Here is a 25,864-nt window from a genome sequence, read left to right as displayed (position 1 = left end):
GAGTGTGGTCTTGTGTTGTTGGGGAAACGGGAGAACCTGGAGAAAACCCACTTGTCAGGCGTGGTGACCACAAACCAAACTCACATGCGCCAAAGCCGCGAATCGAACCCCGGTCGCCTAGGCGAGAAGGGAGTGTCTTACCACTGCGCTAACCAGACAACCAACCCATGAAACATTAAAGGAAGTAGAGATTTAAAGTTTACAGCAATGACTTCAACAAAGTTCTAAAAAATTGGCCTATTGTTTGAAAAATTACTTAAAAGACAAACCTTTTCAATGGTGACATTTGGAATGTACTTGTTGACCAATGAGAATTCCTGACTCAAAGTCATAGTCCTCTGATCTGATTGGATGCTATTTATAGAAATGCTGGCTACTGTTGCTTCCTGGGAATTGTCTTTTGGTGTCTCATTTAATTCTATGAGTGTAGTTTCATTTTCAGAACAGTCTACAGCATCATGACCACACAGCTGTAAAAGAATTCATATTAAATCTGAGTTAATATATTAGATATACAATTTATAATATGAAACTCAAATTTATTAATATACATTACCATGAAAATTTGAATGTGGCTAAGCTATGACTTTTTTATACAAGGAATATCTAAATGATATTTTAGTGTAAATCAAATATTTACTTTTGACGTTCACAATCTTACATTGTAAGAAACATTTTTTTTTTTATATGTTTGCCGAAAATGACAGTTGACTGTAGTTTTTCCGAAAAGTGTGTTAAAATGTAAGTAATAGTAATATTATTTCAGAAATGATGTCGTTGAAATTGTGTCTCGGTCCTCAGTGCGCACAGAAGTTTGACTAGGAAGTGAAAGTGGGCTTAATTTGAAAACAATGAAAAATATCAAATTGGTATTTTACTGTTTGAAACAGTTAAATATCATTTTTATTTCACTGACAAATCTCTTCAAACCATTGGGAAAAATATTAAATTCGTATGCTCACTGTTTAAATCAGGTAAATATAATTTTATTTCACTTGAGATGATGATGATGACGATGATGATGATGATGATGATGAAATCTTTATAAACCATTGGAAAGCATATAATAAATCTATTTAATATCTACTTTCTAGTATACCTAAGAAATTCGATTTTAAACTTTGATGTCATTTTTATTACATAAATATCTCAGAATATAGTTGAGCATTCAGTGTCCATCTCACACTTAGTATCAGGAGTCTAACATAATGGAGACTCGACTGACAATGGAGTCGCTCTCATATTCGCCTTTGTCACATCATTGATATATATGATAATCAATCCTTATATCTAATCTTTTTTCTCTTTTATTCTCATTTATTTTCAAGCACTGAACCAATTTCAAAACAAACCAATGATAACAATGCATGATAAATAATGTGCTAATGTCTATGTCTACTCATAGTATTCTATGCTTCTTTATAATTTTACAAGTCATTAACATATGAACAATACACACACGTACACATGTTTGCCTAGCTGAGCTAGGCTTAAACATTTAATTTCCATAAAAGCCTCAAATAACCAATCATCTATTAATACTGGTTTCTACACTGAGATCTTAAACATAAATCTTAAAGTATTATTGTTATGTTCGACTTTTTTTCCTAGGCCCCGAAGAAGTCGACATAACAAGTTTTGACTGTAAATTTGTTATGGCCTAAGTCAACCATATCATATAACACAGAATAAATTTGGTATGCCTTCAGTCAACTATATCCAGCTCTAAATCCTATGCTTACCCTCTGTAGAACAGGGTCCACTTGCCAGATCTTCAGATTCTGGTCACGTGACCATGTCACCAACTCGTAGTCACGCTCACCTGAACAATGTAAAATGCAGATTTTAGGCCATTGTTTTATAATTTCATGAATAATCTTTTTGCACTAAAATTAAGAAAAATGTCTCAAAAGATATTTTAATTGGAAATAAAAAAGATGTCACTTGGGATTTTGCATTATTTTACAGAGGTTTTCCTTTCAGAATGGGTGAAAATATCTTATGTTTTCAGACTAATCAAAGATCATGTCATAGCTATACATAATGTTGTAAAGTTTGATAAATATTGGTTGAAATCTGAAAAAACGATTAAGAGCAAAAAACTTCATTAGATGCCACCTCTCTGATGAAAAATGATCCCATATAATGTCCTGTTGATCAAACAGGCATATCAAATCTTACACTTGTGATTAAATCACCATCTTTCTACTCATACCCTCATCTTTTTTCCTCCAAGCAAACTCCATGACAACGTCGGTGTGGCCCACAAACTGGTGTACGGGCGCCTTGAGATTCATGTTATTCCACATGTACAGGCTATTCTCCCCTCGACGCAGCGTAGACATCACCACAGTTATCAGGCCATCTCCAAATGGCTGCAATTCGACATATGGAAAATAATTTTGTTGTCTCTGACATGATTAAAAGTTTTGATTGGTGACAGTGAACACTTCTTAAATGTCTGTGTATTAGAGACAAGTCCTGTTATAGTTATTTATGAAATGAGATGGGGGTTTTTTTTGTCCAAAATAGTGATTCTTGTAGTATCTGTAAGTTCAAGGCTTATGTCATCATCCAATTAAATTTCCGCCAGTCAGCAGCACTCATAATAACCAATGACCCCAAAATTGATAGGGGTCATCTACTGACCATGACCAATGTTTGAAGACTCATCACTAAGTTGTTCAAATGTTATTGAAAGGAAACCAAAGGGTGACACGGACAAGAACTATGCCGAAGATGCCAGGTTAAGTTAACCCTTTGTGGCTGCCATTCTTTGCATTCTTATAAGCAAGTCTTTAATACTACCCATATTGATGCTCATCAAATAGGCATTACATCATATGCTAAAACAATGCTTACTGTAAACCTTGCCCTCCAGACGGGCGATCCAGACTTCAGCATTCCCTTGTCCTGTCGGTGGTCTGTGTACTCCCAGAACTGAAACAGAACATCAAAACCATGAACATTACAGGTCTATCATGAGCTTTGCAAGAATGCAAGGATGCCAACACTTTTATTCTCTCAACTGAACAATGAACTTGGCCAAAAAAATTAGCCAGAGTTATGGGACTTGCAACACTTGTACATATTGTCATTATAGAGAGCATGTGTATAAAGTTACATGATCTTTCATTCCACCGTTTAGGAGTTATGACCAAGGCAACATACAATAAGGTTTCGGGCAAATTCTTATGACCAAAATGAGGAAAACACTTAGGGTATGACCTTACCTCAACTTTATTCTGTCATAAACAGACAAGCTACAATCATTAACAAAATATTTCTTTTCCCTTTGCGAGTCACCTTGTAGAGCAGTCATGACTTGTGGTTGAATCATTGTTTTTTCAAGTCACTCCAGTCTATACACACCCCAACTCAACTCAGCTGAGCAGTCATGGCTAGCCGTGGAGAATCGTTGATTGTTGAAGCAGCTCCAGTCTACACAAACCCCAACTCACCTCAGCTGAGCAGTCATGGCTAGCCGTGGAAAATCGTTGTTTGTGGAAGCAGCTCCAGTCTATACAAACCCAAACTCACTTTATCCAAGCAGTCATGGCTAGCCATGGAGAATCGTTGTTTGTTGAAGCAGCTCCAATCTTTACAAACCCAAACTCACTTTATCAAGCAGTCATGGCTAGCCGTGGAAAATCGTTGTTTGTTGAAGCAGCTCCAGTCTATACAAACCCAAACTCACTTGATCAAAGCAGTCATGGCTAGCCGTGGAAAATCGTTGTTTGTGGAAGCAGCTCCAGTCTATACAAACCCAATCTCACTTTATCCAAGCAGTCATGGCTAGCCGTGGAGAATTGTTGTTTGTTGAAGCAGCTCCAGTCTATACAAACCCAAACTCACTTTATCCAAGCAGTCATGGCTAGCCGTGGAGAATCGTTGTTTGTTGAAGCAGCTCCAGTCTATACAAACCCAAACTCACTTTATCCAAGCAGTCATGGCTAGCCATGGAGAATCGTTGTTTGTTGAAGCAGCTCCAGTCTATACAAACCCAAACTCACTTTATCCACGCAGTCATGGATAGCTGTGGAGAAAGCTCCAGTCTATACAGACCACAACTCACTTACGCAAAGCAATCATGGCTAGCCGTGGAGAATCATTGTTCATTAAAGTGCCTCCAGTCTATACAAACCCCCCCACTCAACTAAGCAAAGCAAGAAAGCTACCCCTGGATAATCGATGTTCGTTCAAGTAGCTCCACTAATACAAATCCCAACTCACCTAAGCCGAGAAATCATGGTTAGCTGTGGAAAATCGTTGTTCGTTCAAGTCATGAAGTGGTTCCAGTCTATATAAACCCCAACTCACCTTAGAAGAGCTATCATAACTAGACATGGAGAATAGTTGTTCGCGCAAGTTGCTCCTGTGAATACAAAACCCAACTCACCTTAGCCGAGCAATCATGGCTAGCCGTGGAAAATCGTTGTTCGTTCAAGTGGTTCCAGTCTATACAATGAATTTTGGACAAGTGGGCAGTCAGGTAAACTACAGGCTGGTTCAGTTTCTAGAAGAAAAACACCATGGTCAAACCAAATCTCTTACTTTCATATCACAGATAAATGTTGTCATATTTGTATCTACAAATTATTTAAGAATAAAGAAAAAGTAACATTTCATTAAGATAAGATGTGTCAGAAAAAATGATATAAATTAATCACCTTTTTATATTATCCGGTAAACCGTATTATATCATGCATAGGACGCACTTTTTTACCCCCAATTCTCGTCTTAAAAAGTGCCTGCGTCCTTTCTATGCTATTAGAATTGCATCTGTTTTTTCCAAGTCCATTTCGGGTCGAAAATATTGGGTCGAAAATATTGGACCGGGGAAGACCGCGGTAATAGTAAGTGTCTGTACTGCGTCACCGAAGAGAACAACTGACATAGGTAAAATCACGCAAGTTAACACACGCAGAAATATATTGAATGTTTGCTTTAAAATGATTTATTGAGAAATAAATTAAAAAAAAATACGACTGTTTACTTTTTTATAAAAGGGACGCTACTCACAAAAACTCGATGTGAGTCAGCATTTTAACTGGATTGAGTTATAACGGCAACGGAAAATCGGGAAAGGAGGTAAATATCAATTAATCGTTGTTCATGATTTTAATGTTTCGATATTTTACAAAACATTTTGTTGCATGTTACTGTTTTAAAAAAATAATAAAGGAATGTGCATAACGCAAAGTAGCATTATTGTCAATATCAATTCTTTTCAAATGTGCGAAGGTGTGAAAAACACCCACTGTCTGTCATTAGAAAAATGGTTGTTTGTTCGCACTTTACCTGACGTGCCTTCCGCTGGCAAGACTAATTACCGACACGCATTAATTATGCCTACATGCTTTAATCCGCGCAGCGACAAGCCTTATCAAAACAATCCTCAGTTTTGACAATACAGTTTTGTTGCGATTGCAACGGTTGCAACGGTTGACTGTCATTCAGAAGGCATGTCGGGACTATTGCAACGGTTGACTCTCAGTCGGGACTATTACGGCATTTGTATAAGTCTTATAATATGCGTGAACGTTCTCAAAATGTCAAGACATATATCTTTGTTATGTACGCTAAATTACCAAAATACGACGATAATTATCGAAATACACAAGACAGTTATCGAAATATGCCTAATATACAATTTTTTGTTTGTTTTTTACTTCAATATATGTTATAAATACTTTACCAACCTCAATTTTTCGGCTCCGATTTTAACATTTTTCCGCTGCGTCCTATCTTATATATTAAGGGGTTTTACCTGTTTTCTCAACTATTTTTTTGCCTGCGTCCTATCTATGCTAGCGTCCTATACATGATATAATACGGTAGTTAAGAATTTGTTTTTATTTATTTTTTTAAAAATTGTATTGGTTTGTTTAGTATGCTACATTACCCTTGGGTCCCAGATCCTAACATCACCCTCATGAGCCGTGGCAAACAGGTTGTTCGTAACCTTGTTCCACTTCACTTGAGAGGCTCCACCTTAAAAATGCAGTAAAATGCCATTGGTTGACAAACAGCATAAGAACTAGAAATAATACAATGGAAACAACAGAGACAAGCTGTCAGAGCAGTCAACATTTCCTGTGATCTTGTTTAGTAAACTTAAAGGTTGATGAACTCCTTTAGTTTTCAGTTGACAACATATTCATCTACATGATCTTATTAATAAAATATATGAGTGTAAAAAAATCAATCTAGACCTAACATAGATGGGAAGGCATGGGTTCAATCCCCGTTCTTGGCATATAAATATGGTATAGGTAGTTTCCATTTGAGGCACTTCGAAAAAGATTTTTACTAGGAGAAAAAGAAAACATGCAGTTAAGTATCAGTATTGGTTTCTTGTTATGTCACAAATATAAATCATGCAGGAAATGTTGTCTGTTTCTCATTTATAAACAACGTTAGATAAGCGTCTTTTCTCATCTTTTTCCTTACAGACACTCTGGCAAGATGCAGTTGGTCGCTTTGGGTCCCTCACATCCCAAAGCATGGTGAAAGTGTCAACAGAACATGAGGCTATAACATTCACGTCAAACGGCGACCAGTCAATGTTACTGAAGAAAAATAGGATAATTTTTCAATGTACATTCAGTTGTCCTCAATAAAATCAGATAATTTATTTTTTAGACTTTCAGCCTGACCCCTCCCAGTGCTAATTTCTTGAAAACTCTTAAATATAACAGGTTCAAAACCTTTTGGACAACTTTGCTAACACCCTATTTAAGCTCTATTTCACAAGTCAAAAGTCACTTGGTTGCAATTTATTTTTTAGTTTTGTTGCTCATCAAATGGAACTCTTCAAAAAAAGGAAATAAAGCAGTAAATGTTAAACAAAATATAGTGGAGTTAGCTTAATCTTGTAATCAATAGGATGAGCGACTTAAACAGGTTTCAGATTCTTCAACAAACTAAACCCTGTCCTCCAAACCTCCATTGCCCAGCACTTTTTATATGATAAAATTTATGCCTCTTCGAAATGATGGAAAATACATAAAACAGCGGAAAAAAAAACAACTAGGGTTTATTGGACATTTTTGAGAAAATTTATAGATAAACTCCTTAATTTGGAAATGGAAAATCCAGGGGTAACCTGATAAAATTGGGAATTCTGCATGATTTAAAAGTAATTTGCAATTGGGAAAGGGTCAGAATATTTGACCCATAGAATGGCTAGACAAAAGGGTTGTCAACTGACAACAAATCTAATATTCAAGACTTTAAGTTTCTAACTTTCTTATTAAAAAACATATTACACATTATTGGTAATTTTTTTGCAAGCCTTGACTACATGTTACTTCACATACAAGTTTTTGCATAAAATCCAAACCATGTACCTAATGTTTCTGGAGTGCGCCTTCATGGAGCAGACCTGCTTGGCAAAGCTATCGTCCCACGCCCAAAGCTCCAGCTTCTGCATACACTAAAATCACACACAAAAATGAAATGTTACTCATGAAGGCTGTATTATGTATCTTTATGTATATCTAGTATATATCTAGAAATAAGGCCATCCTACTGTACATGTATACATCAATCACACACAGAAATGGAATGTCATCTTTAATTAATATCTAGTGAATCTACAAGTAAAGCCAGCGTTTCATTCAGGCTACAGCTCAAGCTTCTGTATACAAAGCAAAAACACACAAAAATGGAATGTTAACTTTAACCTATTAATCTGAAATCAGCTGAATAAGAAATGAGGACCGAAACTAAGGACAGAAAGATATGAATGCTCTACCAGAAGTTCTATGAACGCTTGTGTCAGGGCTTCGGTTAAAGGAAGTCGTGTATATTAGGGCTTCCATTCAAGGAAGTTGTGTATATTAGGGCTTGTTTTAAAGGAAGTTTGGGTGTAGGTTACTCCCAGAAAATAGGCTAAAACTTGCGCAATTGACTGCTTGGAAGTACAAACACTTATGACAGTTAATTCTGTTGTCAATGTTACATTTATGTTTTGAAACTAATTTTTAATAGTTTGAAAACACCTTTGTGGAGTTGGCATTTTAAGGATGCACATTATTTCACATTTTTTCATAATTGTTGTACAAATATATATATTTATAGGAACAAAAATGTTTTCGAAACACTTGATTCTCCATGTTTGGGAGAAAAACTTTTAGAAGTAAAGGCATGGATGTTCAAACTTCACTTTCAAAAGCCCTTGTATACAAAATAAAAATACATCACTCAGAGCTCATAGTTAGATGCTTTCACAATTAACATTTTACTCACTGCTGTAGAGAAGAGGTGTGCATGCGACGCATGGGGATTCCACTGTACGCAACTTATGTCGTATTTACTGGTGCGTGTCAGACGGTGTACATTTTCTGTGGGGTCATCCAAATTCACCATGGCTAGGACACGACGCCTGGCAAACACATAATTTTTGTAAATCATAAATCATCAAATATAAACTATGTACTAAATATATGGTACATCTTATTTACTATATAGTTATTTAATATAAATATAAGTATGGGTGTTTACATCCAGCTGACTGAAAGAAGAAATGATTAAAAAATTAACTGTTGTAATAGAGTAATAGTACCTTTCATTAAGAAAATATAACTGGTAAATTGTTATTCAAAATATTAAGTTTCCCCATTTTGTTTGGCAGCTTACCAGAAGCAAAACTAATTTCTATGGTACATGACATTGGAGTAAGGCAAATATACTTATAAAATACTTTAAGTTTAAAAAGTTAAACTATCAATTAAACTATCAAAAATATAAAACAATCAACCTAATGATAGTATCTTTCAGCAAGATATAGAGCTTTACGATAATTTTAGTGTACATGTATATACATCGGGTACATAAAAGCCCCTAGAAGTTCAAAGCTATAAATAATCATGTACCTACCCAGGAAGTATGGCCCACTTCCCCAAGCAGTCCACACCCATTGTGTTTGCCTGCAAATAAAATAAGTGTACACAACATGTAGATCCAAATGAGTTAGAAATATACAATAATGGAGTATGGCTCTGCAAGTGGCTGTATATTGCATGATATAAATGCAATATATGTTTTATATGTTTTGCGTATTCTTGCAACTCTATGATGAATGCAAACATTCACTTACAGTGCTCACTGTCCACGGGTAGCCTCCATTTGTCTTAGAAAGTGGCTTTTACCTCAACTACAGCAAGCATGCTCCTGGCCTCGAGCCCCGGTTTCGTCTCAGCTCTCCCAATGTCCTAGTTCCTGGTTATTTCTCTTGGATTTACCTACCAGCTGGGTACCAATAGCGGACGATACCACACAAAATAAAAAACCCTACCTGTTTTTAAAAAAGATACACTTACACTTACTCAACCATTTCTTTAACAAATCATGGTCGATAAAAACAGTCAAATGATATTTATAAATAATAATCAGTTTACACCATAATTGATCAGATGCTAAAATAACAATGCTGTACCAGGAATGAATTAAACCAAAATGTATTACAATGGTACGTACAGGATTGAGTACGAACGAAATGGACGATTTTTTGGTTATGATTTCTTGTTGAATTAAATGCAAATGGGTTGAAAAGCTAAAAGGCGTAACTCTTCCTTGACTTTACATGCAGAAAAAATGAAACATTACCTGCAAATCTCCAAAATCGACAGAAATGTTTCCACCCCATTGCGACATTTTTTTCCTCTAAATGTCGTAAATCTGAAAATTGTGTCAGACTTAGCGGACACAAATATTTTAATATCATCAACTAAACAATTAAATTTAATTTTAACTTTATTCAAATGTTCTAAATTATTTATTGGAATCATTTTATATGTTAAGAAAGACAAAAAGGAAATTTCACGCAAAATTACGACAGCCGTAAAACGTATCCAAAAAAATGACAAGTTGCATAAAAAATCTACATTATCACCAAATTACTTGGAATCGGTGGAAACAAATCCTTTGACACATATATAAATGGCTTAAGTTACAAACATGGAATCCATACTTGCTATTATCAGACCGAAACAAAACATCCATGGCCAAGATTTCAAGGCAAAATTGTACGACATTTTACTTTTGGATCACAAAATTGTGGACAGACATTCAAAACCATCCAAGTTTCTACCATCTTTCACACTAGATTTAAATCGTGAACCAAGGGAAGATATTTTGTCTTATGTCTACTCTATGACCGGTGGAGAGTATGGCGGAATCAAGGGTGAGCGTGCGCTTGTTATTCCCTGGAAAGACAGTAAAGAAGCAAAACGCTCTTCGTTGTCCAGTTTTACATTATACTGCATTCCAGTCAGCCACCGGGATAAACTGAACAATTCCTTTGTTGAAAAGTCCCAGAACTTTCCAGGATTTTATTCACTTGAACAAGTTATCTCCTCGTTGGTTTCCAACTCGATTAACTTTCCCCCATTGACAAAATCCTTTGTGATGCATATTGAGCATTGGCTGAAAGAAATCCATACAAAGCCTGGAGTGCTGGATTATGTATTTAAATCAAGAGCAGATTTCAGAGTGAAAATGATAGTGAGCAGTCCGGTATTTATTGGTATCTCCAGCATTGGTGGTTCAAATCTGAGATGTGAAATCTCAGAAAGTCTGAGAATTGCTGCTAACGAGTCCCTAGCAAGGATGATGGCAATTGAAAAATGTACGAAGGTTGTGATAAATCCATTGTTTGGGTCAGGACTGGCTGGAAAAGGAAGAAGAAAGCAACCTCTGCCTCCAGTAGATTATCCATCAGGGACAATATCCCGAAAAAGCAGCTTGAACAGTACTGTAGATCCTGATAGATATTCTTTAGAGGAGAGAGAACTGTATCCCCTTCACATGTATGCATCAAAAGGTGATGTTCTGAAAGTTGAAGAGTATATTTCCCGTGGCCTTTCTCTTGAAAAAAGGGATGCATACGGATGGGCACCAATACACTTTGGGGCCTATTTTGGACACCATGACATTGTCCAAATGTTGTTATCGGCTGGTTGTTCCCCAAACATTGTGAATTTGGATGATAGAACGCCTCTTCACCTTGCTGCAAGGACTGGAAACATTGATGTAGTCAATGTGCTTTTAAATCATCCAGAAATTGACATTAATGTGGTCGACAAAACAGGTCAAACTGCTCAAGATACATGTGAGCAAAAACTGGGATGGGAACATATCAAAGTTTCCAAAAGAATTGAGATGGCATCCCGCATGCCGAAGCAAATTCAGGTACACATGTATTCAAAGTAATCCTAATATATATTGTAGCTAATTTTTAAAGCAACAAGAATCATGAGAATGTCAACAAGCATTTTTATTTGATTAATTTTTCTTTTGAATCTTGAAATATAAAACACATCACATACCATGTAACCAGTCAACCAGTGTTTTTCCTCATCACTTTCAGAATGGAGCTGCGCCTTTCTAATTGGGAAAATGCATCTTTTTTTAGATTTAAGTAAAAATACAAAATGTATGTCCGTACCTTACTTTGCATTTTTGAGACTGTCGCCCTAAACTCAGAAAAAAATTGGGTCTTATTTTAAATCATTATATCATTTCAGGTTTGGGTGATGGACGGCAGCCATAAGAGCCTAAGCCTTGTTGATGGTGCTAACACCTCAGTCCAACAGCTAAACCAGCAGATGCTCCGTGAGTACCACATGCCGGAGACCCCGTACGCTGACATATTCACTATCTGGATCTGTTCTCCGAGTCTTGAACTGCAGTTGAAACCTGAACACAAGCCTCTGGAGCACATGAACAACTGGAAGAGAAGAATTGTGGGCAATTTGACAGATGGTAATCCAGACACTGAGGAGCCACATTTGAAATGGCGAAGAAACGCGAAAATCAGCCTGATAGTTGAATGTGAAGTAACACATCCTGATGCCGTGAAACTGCTTTTCCATGAAGCTAGGCATAACTACATCAATGCATTATATCCATGTAAAGAGCAAGATGTGTTACAGTGTGCGTCGATTTTGTTGTATCTGAAATACGGGTCTGCTGAGCAGCAAGTGGCTAAATCGTATGTGTCACAGAATCGACATCTGTCACAGCTGGTACCAATGCCAAATCTCCACTCTCATTCAAACTGGTCTGGTAGAATCTACCGCCACTACAAGGAGTTCTGCAGTTCGAGTACGAGAGATAACCATGTGAACCCACAGAGTCAGTTTCTCAATGTTTGTCGCAAACTTACCGTGTACGGTTCCGCCTTCTTTACAGGAAACCTCCAGGCAAGCTCAAAGTCAAAAGATCTTGTTAAGTGCCTGATTGCAGTCAACGATGTCGGCATACACATTATTCATTACCAAACGAGACAGATGCTGCACACATACAAGTATTCAGAAATTAGCTGGCAGATTCCGCAGCAGTACGGCGTGCTCGAGTTGACCGTAGTACGGACAGATTCACGGTCTGTAGAACGCCATAACCCTCGAACACCACTTAAACTTGTTACAAAACAAGCAGGCATGATCAATCCGCTGATGAAAAAATTGTCAAGAATGACAATACCATACAATATTTGAAGATGTGAACAAGTATGGTATTTGGTGCTTTTTTCTGTTCACTTATTTATTTATTCGAAAATAGTGCAAGGAAAATATAGTGATTAATAATGTTCATGAAACAAAGTCTTTCACCTACTGTTAAAGCTGCACTCTCACAGATTGACTGTTTGGCATCAATGCCTTCAACTTGGTCATATAAGATTACAATTACAATTTATGTAGTGTTAGTAATGCTTTTAGTTATAGAAAATAAATCTTCAATCATAAATCTGATGAACTGCCATCTAATCTTTATTCAGCTTTCTTATGTCAGTGGTTTCCAAACATTTAAGCAAAAATTGGCTCATTCTAAGACAAAAGGTAAAAAAGTTGTCAAAACTGTCAATCTGTGAGAGTGCAGCTTTTAAATAATATTGTTATTATTAGCCTTCATTTGATGGAATATATGCTGTGCTAATATCAGGCTTTTAGATATTTTTTAAGATAGTTACGTTTTGTACATGTAGACTTGTTAGTAAGATGAAGGGTAGAACTGAATAGGGCTGCACAAAACGCTTCTTCAAAAAATATTTTCTTCACTTATTATGCTGTAAGAATATTAGGAAAATTTTGAAGAATACAGGCATTAAAGAACCATTTTCAGGTATTCTACAGTAAATGCAAATTTAGTTGAATTACGGCAAACTTTAACCAGTAAAAAGTTACATATATATCTATTTTTTATTCCTGATCTCGCGATTTAAGCATTTGCCAAAATTGATTTGTACGCCTGAGTGTAGTGGAATATGCCTATTTTCTTCCCTGTAAACCAATTTTAATTGAATTGTTGCTAGCCATTAGAATAAGAACTAAATAATGAGAAATTTTACTCTATTACTTTAGATATATAATTTTTGAGCCATGTTGTTATTTTAACTGAATATGATGATTTTGTTGCCTTTAGAGCTGCACTCACACAGATATAACTTTTTTTATTTTTTTGTCTTAGAAAGAGCAAATTTTTGCGTACATATCTGCAAATCAATGATATCAGATTGCTGACAAAAAATCAGATCGTAGCAGAAATATGAAAATTAATGTTTTATGGCTTAAACCATTACTAAAGGTTTAAGAAAAATGCATAAAACATCAATTTTTGAACTTAAATATAAAAATCTGTGATCTAAGTTTTTGTAAGCAATCTTGTATCACTGGTTTCCATGGATTTTCGCAAAAATTGGCTTGTTCCAAGACAAAAAATAAAAAAGTTGTCAAAACGTTCAATCTGTGAGACTGCAGCTTTAAATAAGTACTGTCATGCTCACTTCTGCTTTATCAAAATGCTGATATTAATATATTTACATTGCTTATAATTTTTTCTGCCATTGTTGTCTTATTTTTACATTTTTTTTTTTTTTAAATCATGATGCAGGGCTTCCGTTACATGAAGTTTGTAAGTATTTTACCTGGTACTTCCAAGAAATGGGCTTAATCTTTCAAATTGTGGTTGTTGGAAGTACAGAAACTTCCAACATTTTGGATAAAAATTCCAATGTTGAAAGTTTGGAAGTTACAAATATTAAAGCCTGGTGTTGATGTAACATTTAAGGCCTCATTATCAATAAGTTTTGAAATAATATGGATTGTTTAAATAACGTTTGAAGTTGTCATGTTAAAGTTGCGAATTATTTAATATTTTGAATGAGTAGTTGTACAATAATGGAGAAATTTCTAGCGTTACATAGAGTGATGATAGACTTAAACTTACATGTTTTAACCAGGGAAGAAAACATCCAAAACAGATAGCAGTGAAGTTTCATTATGCACTTCCAGTTTTACAGGGTGTCCAACATAAATTATTTTTGGGGAATTATAAGTGAGTGACATGTTCATTGTGGAACCAAATGGCGGATTGTTTGAGTATTTTGGTGTGTTTGAAGGATATTTTGACCTGATGAGTAAGTTTATATCACTTATCGCAATATAAATACACCTACCCAGAGCAAGAAGTGTAATGCTTCAAGAAACATAGGTTAAAAAACGAAGAAGCTGAAAACACCAAAATACCGGTACCCGAACAAACCGCCATTTTGTTCTGCATCAAACTTGTCCCTCACTTAAAATTCCGCAAAAATAATTTACGTTGGACCCTCTGTTTTTAAACTCTTCATAGAAGTCTTAGTGATGAACCTGTTGTATACAGTCTTGTCAGTCTCAATTGTACCCTTTATTGTTGTTAGGCCAAATCCAATAGATTCCATGTTAAGGTTCCAGTTTTAAAACCTACCTTGCAGTCCGTGAAAATGACAAAACGTAGCTTCAGTTCCAGACTGTTTTAAAAGCATTTGTTATTTTTTTTTTTTAAATCAGTTTTAAGTTGTTGTTTTTTCACCAAAATTTCAAAAACCTTTTAAAATGCAAGATGTCCATGATATATAAAAATATTAACATGTAGTGCCCTCAGTGAGGGTAAGAAAAAAATACTTTAAACAACACCAAAGTTCTGGGTAGGGAAACACCAAACAAACTATTTGTTAATTGTGGCCTCAAGTAATGAACTTCTTGTAATGTTTTGCTGAGTCTGTCCTCCTCATGTTTTGAAAATCACCAACATTTGAAGCTTATAACAAACTTTAACTGCTTTCTGTACACATAAATCCTGTTGTATGTCGAAAAGGGTTTTATATAGAGGGTCATAGTTTGTGTCAGTGAAAGATTGTAATATATTTCACCGAGTAAGCAACAAAACAATATTTCATGACTGGCACAGCCACAAAGGTAATATTCACTTTCATGTTCATGAAGTAAAATGTATTGCAATCTTTGTCTTTTTAAAACAAGCCTCAAGAAGTGTAATTATGAGGCAATAGACTGTATTTTATCAGAAAAATGTGCCAATTTTTATGAGTGGGTATCATCATTTTGGAAATGACGTTGTCAATATCGTGTCCCAGTACTTTATGCGCTGCATGATCTTTGTAGCATACCAGGCTTATTTTTTAAAACAGTAAAAAAACATAAAATTGATATTTTCACTGTTTGAAACAGTTTTAAAGCATCGTTTTAAAAAGAAATTCAATGGTGAATCATTCTAGATCTTTAAAATGTATATAAGTGATTCTATATATAATAATACATGATTAAGTGATTCTATATATAATAATACATGATTAAGTGATTCTATATATAATAATAAATGATTAAGTGATTCTATATATAATAATACATGATTAAGTGATTCGTTAAAACTTGTTAATACACTTATTAACAGAACACTTGTATGAATTCTACTAGGGCAAGCTCTTTTCCTTCACTGTTTTTGTGGAATTTTATTTAAACATTTACTGGTAGATGTTATAAATTTGGATCTCGCAAAATAATGCATTGTTGTACTCTTTTAAATATTTTGAACATTTCTTATGAAAGAATAACAGGTTTCCATAGCAAATTTTCTTTGGTATATTTACAACTTACTTTATCACTTTTTGAATAAGTTTTTGGAGTTTGCTTTTTGCTCTCAGAGCCAGACAAGTGGGTTTTCCCTGGATACTCTGATTTCCCCCAGAGCGCAAGACCACACTCTCGCTCAAAATTGTGTCAACAAGATTTTCTAAGCATAAATTATTATAACTTTCTTCACAATTGTTGTAAAATATATATAAAGTTTAAACTATATATATATTGGATTATCAATTCAAAGAGTTTCTAAAATTATAAAAAAACACTGTACTGGGTTTAGTTTTGCTATTTATAGTACTACATAGCATTTCATTGTCATATCATTGTTTCTGTCTGTTGTTTTATTGCAATACTTTTATAATATGTTACATACACTTAAAGGAGCACTTTATAGGTGGATGCAAAAAACAAAATTATTTAAAAAGTATTAACTATATTTTGGTGCTCTTTTGCCTGAAGAATTTGTGACATAGATTTTAAAAAAAATCATAATAAAGTGTGTGTGTTTTAAATCTGTATCTATATCATTACATTTTTTTATTTTAATCATTTACAGGCCTTCCAGCGTTCCTACTTTTTCCTACTTTTTTAACAGCTTCCTACTTTTTCCTACTTTTTTCTAAAAAAACTCCTACTATTCCTACTTTTTTGAAAATAAAGTCCGCAAAAATATTAAAGTTTGATCTTTGTGCTAGTTTTATTTGCAGAAAATGAACAAAAGATGTCAAACTGGCTGGTTTCTGTTGTTGAAAGGTGTGGCAACATGTGCCACTTTGACGTGCATCATCTTTTCACCCACACAGTTCAGCAACAGAAACCGAGCATCATTCACTAAAATATTCATATGTGGCATATAGAATGGTATGATTTTGCATTAAAAACATCTCCTCTAGGTAAGTTAATAGCTATTAATAATTACTTATTTAACCAAAAATATTCCTACTTTTCCTACTTTTTTGTAAAAAATATTCCTACTATTTCGTTCTTTTCTGTCAGAAAACCTCCTACTTTTTTTTAGTGGCTGCTGGAAGGCCTGCATTTAAGTAAAAAAAGTTTAACATGAGAATGCATTAGAGTAAATCTCTTTTTTTGCATTATCCTATATTGTGCTGCTTCAACCGTGTAATTTGTTGTTGCTAGTTAAAGGGGAAAATAAATTATTTATGCTTCTTTTCTGTGTTAATTCTTAACTTTATAGTCACTTTGTGAACTTCTGATCAGTTACACCTCCAGCTAGCCCTTCCGACGGGATATATATTTACATTTGGTATGTTTGTTGTCCAACACCAAAGCAAAAGTTTCGGGCGGGGGAATATTGTTTTGACGTTATCCATCTGTCTGTACATCCTTTTGTGTGACATTTTCTGTCTTGAACCCTCTCTTGGTAGGGATTGGTCAGAAAATGTTCAAAATTGGTGAGAATACCCGGTATTACCCTGGATGAAATGCCGACCACTTGTAAAATTTGGTCACATGAACTCTAAATTGAATCTATGTCATATGTTGTCAAAAACTAGGTCACTAGGTCAAACTTAGATTTTCGTCTGGTACCATATCATCAGAATCATATTTTGTAGCAATTGATCAGATTATGTTCAAAATTAGACAGAATGTTTTCCTGGATACAATCAATCACAACTTTGAAACTGGGTCACAATAGGTCAGAAACTGGTTCACTAGGTCAAATCTTGACAAACTCATTTTCGGAACAAAATATTGGTATTGATAGGTCAGACTTTGTTCAAACTTTGGTCAGAATGTTCCGCTTGATGTAATCTTGGTAGACTTGAAAAGTGGGTCGCATGGTGTTAAAGACTAGGTTATTGAGTCAAATCTTAAAGAAAAAATGTGAACAAACAGAGGCAACATATCCGCTCTAAACTTCATGAAACTCGCCTCGTTGAAATCTTGGCTTATTTTCAAACTAGGTCACATGCTCATTAACTAGGTCACTAGGTCAAATCTTATAAAAAACCTTGTGATTCTATATTTTTGCGATATTTGTCGTCCAGTCTTTATGAAACTTTATCAAAATGTTTGCTTTGATAAACTATTTTATTAGTTTGAAACTGGGTTACGTGGGGTCAAAATCTAGGTTACTATGTCAAAGGCTACACTATATAATGGTATTTTATTTCAAACAGGTGCAAACGAACTAATTTCTCATATTGAAATATTTCACCGTGCTCCTGCCTGCCAGCCTTCATGATTATTTTTGTAGTAAAACAAGGCAGAACCAAACACATTTTATTCCAATAAAATACAAAACAAGCATGTTCATGTTTTATGGTGGTCTCAACATAGGTATTTGAATACTTCGACGATTTAATTGATTTAAATCATTTACATGTTTTGATTAACATGTACATTACCCTGCGTATATGACTTTCTGCACAGTTCCTTTCATGCTTATGCAAATTATCTTTCTGTTGCAACAACTTGAATCTCCAGTCTGTCACTACCCTTCAACATGTAACATAAGTTATGTCAATGACAGTATAGGTTTCACAATACGATTTTTTTTCCAGAATTCTCCGCGCAAGGAAATTGAAATAAGATGCGACACTGGGTTGGGCCGCGCTTACTACAAAGAAAATACCCTGATAGAATCGCTGGCGTCGGGCAGAAACAATACATACCTGTGCACTTAGGTGACAGTAACAGTAAGAGAGTGTGTTTTTTATAGGTATATCACGGACCCACAAACCACTTCATAGTTAATACTTAATAGGTCCGAGTTTATATACATAATATTCAGTCTATTATTACGCCATCCCTGGCGGATATTTGGCGTCACACGTGACCAGGTAAGAATCGTTATTCTCGTTGTTCAAAGCGAATGAAGCGTATTCTATTATTATTTGTATTTACTGCAAAGAAAAAACCTTAATAGTATCACTAGCGTCACACGTGACCAGGATCGTGCCGTTACTTTCGTTAAAGCGGACGGACCACGGGTCCCACACGTTTTCCTTGTCCACGAGGCACCGGAAGTCGATTCCGTGCATGGTGATCTGGTGAACCGTATTGGACATGTATCCGCACACGTACAAGTTCCCTTCACTGTCTATGTCAATCCCGCGCGCGTTCCGCATGGATTGTTCCTGGTAGACGGACGTCACGTTGCCATGGCGATCCATGCAGACGATTCGGTCCTTGTCCGCTACGTAAATCAGCTTCCCCGTCGGTGTGACCGTTAGGTAGTAAGGGTCCGACAAGATTCGACGGCCGCTTCGATCAGTGTCGATAGTCTGCTTTACTCGACCGGTTAAACTGACGACTTGCACCGCAGGACCAATCAAGTAATCATTGCAGACGACAATTAGTTCCTGGTTTCTGCAAACAATACCATAGCAGTCCATTTCCATTTTGATAGCTCTTGTGGCCTTCATTTGATCGGTAACGGAAATAAACTGAATTTTGCTTTCGAACGGAAGTGACACCGCGATTTCTTTTGGGCCCGTGACCTCCACGTCCCATGGACCGGATGATAATTTAAGCTGGGAACCTCGATAAAGTTTCGAATCGAATAGTTTCACGTTGTGGTTGTCATAGTCCGCCATTATGATACGGCCATCCTGAAGAATAGCTGCACCCTTTAACCCACATGTGTTAGAATCTTCCGGTAATCGAACATTAAACTGTCCCGCCAATATGGCCTTCCGGTCTTTAAGAGCGGTCGTCCCAGGGTGTAATTCATTGCGCCGCTTGATCGGAGACGCCTGAGCCAAGATGTCTGACTTAGCCGCCTTTGATGGCTCTCTTGTCGCCGGAAGGGGCATCGACATTGTACTGACAATGGAACCTCTACGAGATTGGTTTGGAGGATTTATTGTCATTACATCTGACCGTGCCTGCGACTTAGCTAAACCTTGATCTAGGAGTCCGCTGTTGCCGATCGTTCGCGGCGAGATCGGCGCAAAGTCGTGAGGCTTCCCACCTGGGAAGTTTCCTGGCTCGGATTGAGCGCCACGTGGAGTGATCATGGGCAGTGCCCCCTGTGCGAACATCTGCCTCTCATAAAACGATGGTTCGAGGCCGCCAGTGTTAGCTCTACCCATGTTCGAACGGTTTACAGGTATTTCCGCGAGTCTCGGAGTTGGCGGCATGCTTCTTGTCTGGAACTGATTATCATATTCATGGCGCCTTGGCGACTGAGGGACGCTTCTTTGTCCAGGGTTGAAGTCCACCATGGACATCCGGTCCGAGAAGTTGTTCCTCAGTCCCGCACTTCGAAAGTCAGGGACTGACCCTGACATCAGCGAGCTCTGCGCCCTGGGAAGTCCGTCCGCCCTAGGCTGCTCGAACCGGGATGTGACACTACCCCCGTATTCTGACCCAGACCGGCTATGGAAGCCGTTCTGGTGGCCATTTTGTGAGGGCTGGGAGTATTGAACGTCAACGAAACCATTTCTTGGCTCGAACGTATTCTTTGCTTTCTGATTATGCCGCACGTTGTTGGAGGTAATCGTTCTCCCATCAAAGAGCTCGAGGCTTTTTGCCAGGCGCTCCAGAGTAGGGTCAGGTTTAAAATCGAGTTGTACGTTCTGAATGCTTCCCATCGAGTGGTTTAAAAGATTCATATACTTGTCTCGATCTGCGAGACTTCTCCTTCCGGCCACGAACAGCTGCTGGCTGGTTGCGTGGCCGGCCGCGGCGTCGAGAATCTGAATAGAGCCATCGATCTGTGACAGTATTTCCTTGGAACTATGACTGTCGTCGCCCATGTCGTTGGTGACGCCTTGAATGACCTGCTCCATTTCCAGTTCACTCGAGGTGTCGAGTTTATCGAGCAAGGCCATGATGCGGTTCTTGTATTGATCTCGCCTCTCCCTGATCTCATTTCTCTGTTGCTCAAGATTCACCAAAATTTCACCGGTGTCCCTGTGTATGTCTTCAAAGTTTCGCCGGATGTCTCTCAACTCGACAGCGGCGTCGGCAACCGCCTTTCGGTCCGACGGTTCGTCGGTGATGTCTTTAATAAACATGACACGATCGCAGCGCCGGTGGTCAGTGTTGACGCATGCGCCACAGGCCATGACGTCATGGTCGCCACAGTAATACTCGAGGTCCTTGTCGGTATGGACCATGCACATCATTAGCAGTGGAAGGCGGGCGATCGCTCCCGTGTCCTGAAAATGGTAAGGTACAGGTCATTGTTATTAAGCCATCCTTTATATAAACACTAACTACGACATTGAATATTAAATCAGTTAACTTTCTTCCAAATCATATATACCCGCGTAGTTTAGTTAGCGTGAAAGACTACTTTAAAGGAGATTTGAGATCTGCCCGCGCATATTATCTGCTAAAAATGGCTTGAACCCAAACACATACCCGATGGGATTAAAGAGGAATTTAGATGATTTAAGGGGTGGTGGTATATACCCTTATCACTGAAGCAAATGAGAACACTTTAGCCCAGAAATATCCTTGTGTAATAACCATGAATGACATCTTAAACGCTTCACAACCGAGAGAATGTCTGGATGTGGGGCCAGCCCCCGTTTAAATGAGGGTAGACCGGGATCTGTTCCTCTTACCTTAGGGATCTTGTCGCCGCGGAGTATGTTGTGTTGTCGGATGGTCTTGAACTTGTTGTGCTCCGTGCAGCAGGTCTCACACAGCAGCTCTCCACACTCTACACAGAAACCCGTCGCCCCGCTCGTCTTCTCCTCAAACTTGCCTGAAATACACATATCTTATTAAGCTTGCCTCAAAAACACATGCCACATCAAACTTGCCTAAAAGCATACACTTTGTACATCCATGTACATGGGTTTTTTATGAATCAAGACGTTCATGCTCTATTCGAACGTAGCTGCAAAACAAATGCACCAGTCAATTGTAACCACGGCCCCCAGGTCCGGGGAATAGCGGGGACTTTGACTTTCCGTCCAACCAAGCCCGGGTAAAATCCCCACCCAGCGGGGACTAACTCCTGGTAAAATCCCCACCAAATGCCCCCGCACCCAGGGTCCCTAGATAAGGCCCACTCCCCGCAATTGGGCGCGAGGACAAAACCATCGCATTCACACGGCACTGCGGGGCCACCTGGAAGGTAAAAACCTGGCCCATTTCGCCGGCTATCCCCGGTATACCACCGGGCATGGGGGAGGGGGGCCGTGGTTACAATTGACTGGTGCATAATCACCTCTACATGTTTTCTAATCGACATTATTAAAACAACACAGCATGCAAGAACGCGCCTGCAAAACAGTGTCCCAAGCTTGTTCTCGAACCTGTCTGCAAACACATCGTAATTCTGAATGCTATCAAGATACTTCAATGGACGCAAAACAGTGTACTTTGTTGTTCTGACACTTGCCTGAAAAAAATAACAACAGCCTTACCTACAGAAGTTTGCTCGAACTTGGATATGAACGTTACGTTGTGTAGTAAACGTGTAATTGTTTTCTCGGGCTTGGATATGAACGTTACACATGTGTAGCGAACGTGTTATAGGTTTGCACAAAATTGGATGTAAACATTACGGTGTGTAGCGAACGTGGTATTGGTTTGCTCAAACTTGGGTGTAATCGTTTCATGCACCATGTAGCGAACGTGTTATTTGATTGCTCGAACCTGGGGGTAATCGTTACATGCACCATGTAGCGAAGATGCTTTTGGTTTGCTCGAACTTTGGTGTAAGCGTTACATCATGTAGCGAACGTGCTATTGGTTTGCTCGAACTTTGGTGTAATCGTTACACAATGTAGCGAACGTGCTATTGGTTTGCTCGAACTTTGGTGTAATCGTTACATGCACCATGTAACGAACGTGTTATTGGATTGTCTCGAACTTTGGTGTAATCGTTACAAAACCATATAGCGAACGTGTTATTGGATTACCTCGAACTTGGGTATTATCGTTACACCATGTAGCGAATGTGTTGTTGGATTACCTCGAACTTGGGTGTAATCGATACACCATGTAGCGAACGTGTTGTTGGATTACCTCGACCTTGGGTGTAATCGATACACCATGTAGCGAACGTGCTGTTGGATTACCTCGAACTTGGGTGTAATCGATACACCATGTAGCGAACGTGTTGTTGGATTACCTCGACCTTGGGTGTAATCGATACACCATGTAGCGAACGTGCTGTTGGATTACCTCGAACTTGGATGTTATCGTTACACCATGTAGCGAACGTGTTATTGGTTTGCTCGAACTTGGGTGTAATCTTTACACCATGTAGCGAACGTGCTATTTGATTGCTCAAACGTGGATGTTAACGTAACGTTCAGTAGCAAACGTCTTACTGGTTCGCTCGAACATGAACGTAAACGTTAAACATGTGTAGCAAACGTGAGATTGGCTCGCTCGAACTTGGTGTAATTTTTACACATGTATAGCGATCTATTTTCAAATTTGCTTGAAAAGCATCACCTTCCCATGAAAATGACAGTGACTTTTCCACTGATCTATGTTAATACATAAAACATATGATGAACTGAAACATCGCAAATACACGCGGATCATCGAACGAAAAATCCGAAAAATAATCCAATTATATTTTCTCAGTTTTGATAAACGTCATTTTCTACAGTGACTACGAACGGTCGTTTTCACGCGTGAAGAAAAAGACATCTACTTACACGGCGCGCACTCCCCATACTGCGACGGTTCTGGAGGAGGAGTCGGCGGCGGAGCCGGCGGCGGGTTGCACACGGGGCACACGTAGTCAACCTTGGCCGGTGCCTTAGAAGCCCGGCCGCCTTTGGAAGACGCCTTGGAAGCCCGACCGTCCTTATCATCTTTCTTTTCTTCTTTCACCATGTCCTTTTGACAATCCGGACAGAAGGCGTGGCTACACTCGAGGAGACGCAGGTTTTTGTCCACATTGTCACATTTGGAGCATTTTTCTAGCTTCTTTGGGCCACCTTTGCCTTTTACCGAGCCGGCACGACTGCTGGAACGAACCGACCGAGCTGGCATTTTCAGTTTGTTTTGTTGTTGTCCTTTTCTGTCTCTTTCTGATTTATTTCTACATAACTTATATCAACACATCAAAGCCAGCATCCGACTTTCAACTAAACTAAAAATCTTGTTGTTTTGGTCGTTTTTAAAGTTAAAAATGAAAGAATGCATACTGTTTTCATCATTTTATTTATAAATGATTATAAGATTTAGCCTTTATCCTTACTTATATTTATTAGGTTTAACAATTAAAGAAATTAAATGTCTTATAATTAGCATTGTGCTCACTGTTCTGTGCCAGTAACTTTGAATTGGTACGAAAGCAAAACTGACGTTTTTGATATTGAAAAATTTAGGAACCGATACATATCTTTTGTTTTAAAATCGGTTTTAGATATACACTCATTAATTTTACATTTCGTTTAAACAATGGCTTTTAAATGTATTTTTAAGTATTGTAACATTAAACCAGTTTTGCCATTTTTGACGTCCTAAATGACCTCATTAATTTGTATTATTAGAAATGAAAACAATGAACCAAAGTCCTGGAGGTGCTGAAGGGCTGTGGGCGGGATATATTTCCAAGAATTCCAAGCACAGAGTTGCGGTTCTTGATATTTCGCTGAGCAGCCATCTTGAACTTTTCCATTACCAAAAAGAAAAGTTAAAACTAGAAAATGAAAAATAAAATGAAAACTAAATGGCAAAGCCGATTTAAGGGATAAATCGGGCAGAGCATTGTAATATTTGACTGATGCTTTTCGTTTTTTATCTTTGGTCACTAAATCAAGAAAGGAATGCAAGACACCAATTTATGCAAATTAGAGAGTCGTTTTTTTTTCTAGATGTAACCCTATGTAACATGATCTTGAAAGACCTATATTTACAGTGTTAAGTATCTTTCCTGCCCTTTCTGCAGGTTATATTATTGTCTTTACTGATGCCTTAATGACTGTATTTTTATCATCCCGAAAGTTTGTTGGCACACTACTTTGTCATTTGGAACACTTTGACCATTTTTCATCACGAATCTTATTAACTTAACCAGTAAGTAGATTACTTATTAAGTGGAATTCGCAAACCATAACTAGTTAACCTGTTAGTGTTGTACAGCTGAAAAAGGTAATAGGTGGCAGTTCTAAGTACTTTCAAGTCTGTTTTTAGTCTTAAGATATTTATCTTACCAAAACGGTAACGCGAATATTAACTAGATAGCTAGATAATTATCGCGAAAATTAAGTGGTTAACACGAAACAATTCGGGAACGTTAACAGGTTATCTTACGGCAGTTATATGCTACCATATGTTCCCATGCAAGTCTAACGTTAGCTATATAACTGAACAACGAGCTTCAGGTCAGGGACAAAACGGACCAGGTTAAAGCTGCAGTCTCACAGATATACCATTTTCACCACTTTTTTAAAAAAAAATTGCCTTGGAAAGGGCAAACTTTTGCGTAAATATCTGCCAATCAACGATATAAGATTGTTGACAAAATATCAGATCGTATATTTTCATATTTCCGTTCGAAAATTAATGTTTTATGGCTTAAACCGTTACTAACGGTTTAAAAATGCATACAACATCAATTTTTGAACTTAAATATAAAAACCTGCGATCTATTTTTTTTGTAAGCAGTCTTGTATCACTGGTTTCCATGGAGTTTCGCAAAAATTGGCTCGTTCCAAGACAAAAAATAAAAAAGTTGTCAAATCGTTCAATCTGTGAGAGTGCAGCTTTGAGAGATTCGAATAACGAATGACGAGTGTTGACCTTGGAAATCGAAATTGTGTTCAAAGGACCTTGATATTAAACCAAAAAATCAGTACATCATGACCTGCAAATAAAAAAGAAAAAGAAAAGTAAAGCATATGATTTGTGTAGAAAAAATAGGGTGGCCCCGTAGATATCAATAAGAAGCCCTATTTATAAAGGTAATATTAGTTTTATACATTTTAAACATTATAATGCATATATATATTTTTTATAATGTGCCCCTTTATTTACGGATGAAAAAA

The 25,864-nt window shown here is 37.4% G+C and overlaps 3 protein-coding genes across 9 annotated transcripts in view; 1 reads left to right on the top strand and 2 right to left on the bottom strand.

The window, feature by feature from the left end:
• The window catches only part of LOC128242862 (GATOR complex protein WDR59-like), a 37,155-nt gene extending 27,466 nt beyond the window's left edge, over window positions 1–9,689 (bottom strand). For all 7 annotated transcript variants that reach the window (XM_052960252.1, XM_052960249.1, XM_052960250.1 and 4 more), the window contains exons 1-11: window positions 9,613–9,689; window positions 8,884–8,933; window positions 8,254–8,389; window positions 7,353–7,438; window positions 6,454–6,572; window positions 5,906–5,994; window positions 4,400–4,516; window positions 2,863–2,940; window positions 2,216–2,375; window positions 1,743–1,822; window positions 270–470 (exon numbers count right to left, since the gene is read on the bottom strand). In XM_052960252.1, coding sequence (XP_052816212.1) covers window positions 270–470; window positions 1,743–1,822; window positions 2,216–2,375; window positions 2,863–2,940; window positions 4,400–4,516; window positions 5,906–5,994; window positions 6,454–6,572; window positions 7,353–7,438; window positions 8,254–8,389; window positions 8,884–8,933; window positions 9,613–9,660 — 1,164 coding nt within the window. In that variant the 5' untranslated portion in view covers window positions 9,661–9,689. The remainder of the gene's footprint in view (window positions 1–269; window positions 471–1,742; window positions 1,823–2,215; window positions 2,376–2,862; window positions 2,941–4,399; window positions 4,517–5,905; window positions 5,995–6,453; window positions 6,573–7,352; window positions 7,439–8,253; window positions 8,390–8,883; window positions 8,934–9,612) is intronic.
• A 167-nt stretch (window positions 9,690–9,856) lies between these two features.
• LOC128243862 (krev interaction trapped protein 1-like) lies at window positions 9,857–17,093 on the top strand. Its single transcript, XM_052961842.1, has 2 exons — window positions 9,857–11,196; window positions 11,532–17,093. Exons 1-2 carry the CDS (start codon window positions 9,964–9,966, stop codon window positions 12,501–12,503), a joined length of 2,205 nt encoding a protein of 734 aa, XP_052817802.1. The 5' UTR covers window positions 9,857–9,963; the 3' UTR covers window positions 12,504–17,093.
• A 1,063-nt stretch (window positions 17,094–18,156) lies between these two features.
• LOC128242478 (uncharacterized) lies at window positions 18,157–24,124 on the bottom strand. The gene is made up of 3 exons (XM_052959635.1): window positions 23,525–24,124; window positions 21,467–21,609; window positions 18,157–21,055 (listed from the first exon to the last, which is right to left on the bottom strand). Exons 1-3 carry the CDS (start codon window positions 23,862–23,864, stop codon window positions 18,791–18,793), a joined length of 2,748 nt encoding a protein of 915 aa, XP_052815595.1. The 5' UTR covers window positions 23,865–24,124; the 3' UTR covers window positions 18,157–18,790.
• Window positions 24,125–25,864: the final 1,740 nt, after the last annotated feature.

Source organism: Mya arenaria, chromosome 8 (assembly GCF_026914265.1).
Source record: "Mya arenaria isolate MELC-2E11 chromosome 8, ASM2691426v1".
NCBI lineage: Eukaryota > Metazoa > Mollusca > Bivalvia > Myida > Myidae > Mya > Mya arenaria.
Note: the sequence above shows the minus strand (reverse complement) of the source record. Positions and strands in the feature narration are given on the sequence as shown.

Bases quoted from the DNA above. Each gene is read 5' to 3' on its own strand.
- LOC128243862 (XM_052961842.1), top strand. From the start codon at position 9,964: ATGGAATCCATACTTGCTATTATCAGACCGAAACAAAACATCCATGGC. The intron at 11,197-11,531 runs GTACACATGTAT...ATATCATTTCAG, and splicing joins GCATGCCGAAGCAAATTCAG to GTTTGGGTGATGGACGGCAG.
- LOC128242478 (XM_052959635.1), bottom strand. From the start codon at position 23,864: ATGCCAGCTCGGTCGGTTCGTTCCAGCAGTCGTGCCGGCTCGGTAAAA. The intron at 21,610-23,524 runs GTAAGTAGATGT...TGTGTATTTCAG, and splicing joins GTATGGGGAGTGCGCGCCGT to GCAAGTTTGAGGAGAAGACG. The intron at 21,056-21,466 runs GTAAGAGGAACA...TACCATTTTCAG, and splicing joins GCGGCGACAAGATCCCTAAG to GACACGGGAGCGATCGCCCG.